Source organism: Rutidosis leptorrhynchoides, chromosome 9 (assembly GCF_046630445.1).
Source record: "Rutidosis leptorrhynchoides isolate AG116_Rl617_1_P2 chromosome 9, CSIRO_AGI_Rlap_v1, whole genome shotgun sequence".
Taxonomy (NCBI): Eukaryota; Viridiplantae; Streptophyta; class Magnoliopsida; order Asterales; family Asteraceae; genus Rutidosis; species Rutidosis leptorrhynchoides.
In genome coordinates, this window is record NC_092341.1 from 286,453,737 (window position 1) to 286,455,525 (window position 1,789).

The window sequence follows — 1,789 nt, forward strand, 5'->3', positions numbered from 1 at the left end:
TGCTCGCATCTTGGATTTGATTGTTGCTGGTAGCTGCCTAAAGCAGTGCTCGTACATTACATCAACATTACTGCCCGTGTCAACGTTTAACCATCGCACGTTATAACCACAATAAGTGATGCGACCTTTAATGATTCTGGGCGCTTGTGAAGGATTAATTGTTTGCATTGGAGGGAAGATAATAGCTTCCGCCTCCCATTTCTTCCAATTGCTTGGCTTTGCGCCTCTGACCAGAGCACCAAGCATACACCATATTTATTGTTTTATCAGATTTTTTGTTGCTGCCCTTCTTTTAATTTGGTGCAGCTTTCTCTGATTGATTGCCCTGCGATACCGTTCCCTACTTTTTCATGGGTTTCCGGTGGTTAAGCTCACCCCTTCTCAGACATTCGATCAATTTTTCGATAAAAGACTTGCAACGATCAATCTCGTACCCATAGTCATCATGAAACTCACAGAATTTTGATTTTCCCTTCTAGCATATTCTGACATTTTTACAGGAGCTGAGAATGTCATACATATTGGTTCCCTAGCTAGGATTTCCTTCGGTGTTTTATGTCGCAAAGTTTTGACTTGGGAAGTGACCCTTCCCTTGATCGGAATTGCTTGACTTCTGAAACATGTTATACTTTGATGGCGCAGAACCCTGGCAGTAATTGTCACCCTTGCATTTCGATCCCCCTGTTTGACCGCGATAAGAATCATCATCTTTGTTACCTCGGCCATCGGGATTTTTCCCACTATCCCAAATGGTATCCTCCATCTCACGCATATGCTCGTGCGCTTCTTTGATTGCTTCAGCTAAGGTATCAGGGACCTTCATGCGCAAGCGATGCCATAGTGCAAGATGTCGCTCTCTATACAACCCGTGTATAAAACCGGACACTTTTTGGCTTTCAGGGAGTCCAGCCATTTTAGCGACCTCTTTGGTGTATCGATCTATGAACTGCCCTAGGGATTCTTTTATCCCCTGTCTGATATTGTGAAATTCAACATGCGTCCTTTTACGGGCGCGCATGTTGTGAAAGTTCAACAGAAAACATGCGCGAAGATCATTGTAGGAGGTCATAAGCGGCAATGGCAGGTTACTGAACCACTCCCTTGCAACTCCTTGTAACAAAGTTTGAAATTCCAGGTACTTGGTTTCATCGTTCCAAGCCTGATCGCGCGCGGTTCCTTCATACCTCTGTAAGAAATCATCTGGATCTGTTGTGCCGTCATACCATCCCATAGTTAAAGGAATGATAGGTGTGGATTCCGGCACATAATTAGCAATATGTGGTGCGAACTTTTCGTTAACTGGTGCAACCTCCATGAAGGGTTTCACCTTTCCCCCCATGATTCCTGCATAAAAATTATCCAATACTTCATCACCCTTATCTGGCACCGTGAATGCCTGTGCATATTTTTCTAGCGCAGCTTGTGCCAGTATGGCAAGTAAATCTTCTTGACTCTTCTTCTTGCTATCGCCCGCAGAATCAGTAGTATACCCTGAAGGTGTACCGGGCGAGAGCAAAGATGATAACCTATGAATGGGCGAAGACATGCGTTTTCTTTGTATTATGTCCAAGGGAGTGCGATCGTTAGTCGGACGACCAACGCCGATATTCTGCCCTACCAAATACTTGCATGCACTCTACCGGTGTCATTAATCGCCTGGTATGATTCGTTGACTTTGGCATAGAGTATATGGGAACAGACCTCACTATGGTAATAGGGATCTCTTCCTCGTACTCATCATCCTCATCATCTTCGTCACCGGGTGCCCAATGCTCAGTAATTGTCTGTG

The 1,789-nt window shown here is 44.7% G+C and overlaps 1 protein-coding gene across 1 annotated transcript; it reads right to left on the reverse strand.

Annotated features, from left to right (window-relative positions):
- Positions 1 to 553: 553 nt before the first annotated feature.
- Positions 554 to 1,546, reverse strand: LOC139868833 (uncharacterized). Its single transcript, XM_071857175.1, has one exon. The coding sequence runs from the start codon at positions 1,544 to 1,546 to the stop codon at positions 554 to 556; it is 993 nt and encodes a 330-aa protein (XP_071713276.1).
- Between the last annotated feature and the right edge of the window lie 243 nt (positions 1,547 to 1,789).

What these genes read in the sequence shown, in the direction of transcription:
- LOC139868833 (XM_071857175.1), bottom strand. Translation starts at nt 1,546, where the DNA reads ATGTCTTCGCCCATTCATAGGTTATCATCTTTGCTCTCGCCCGGTACA.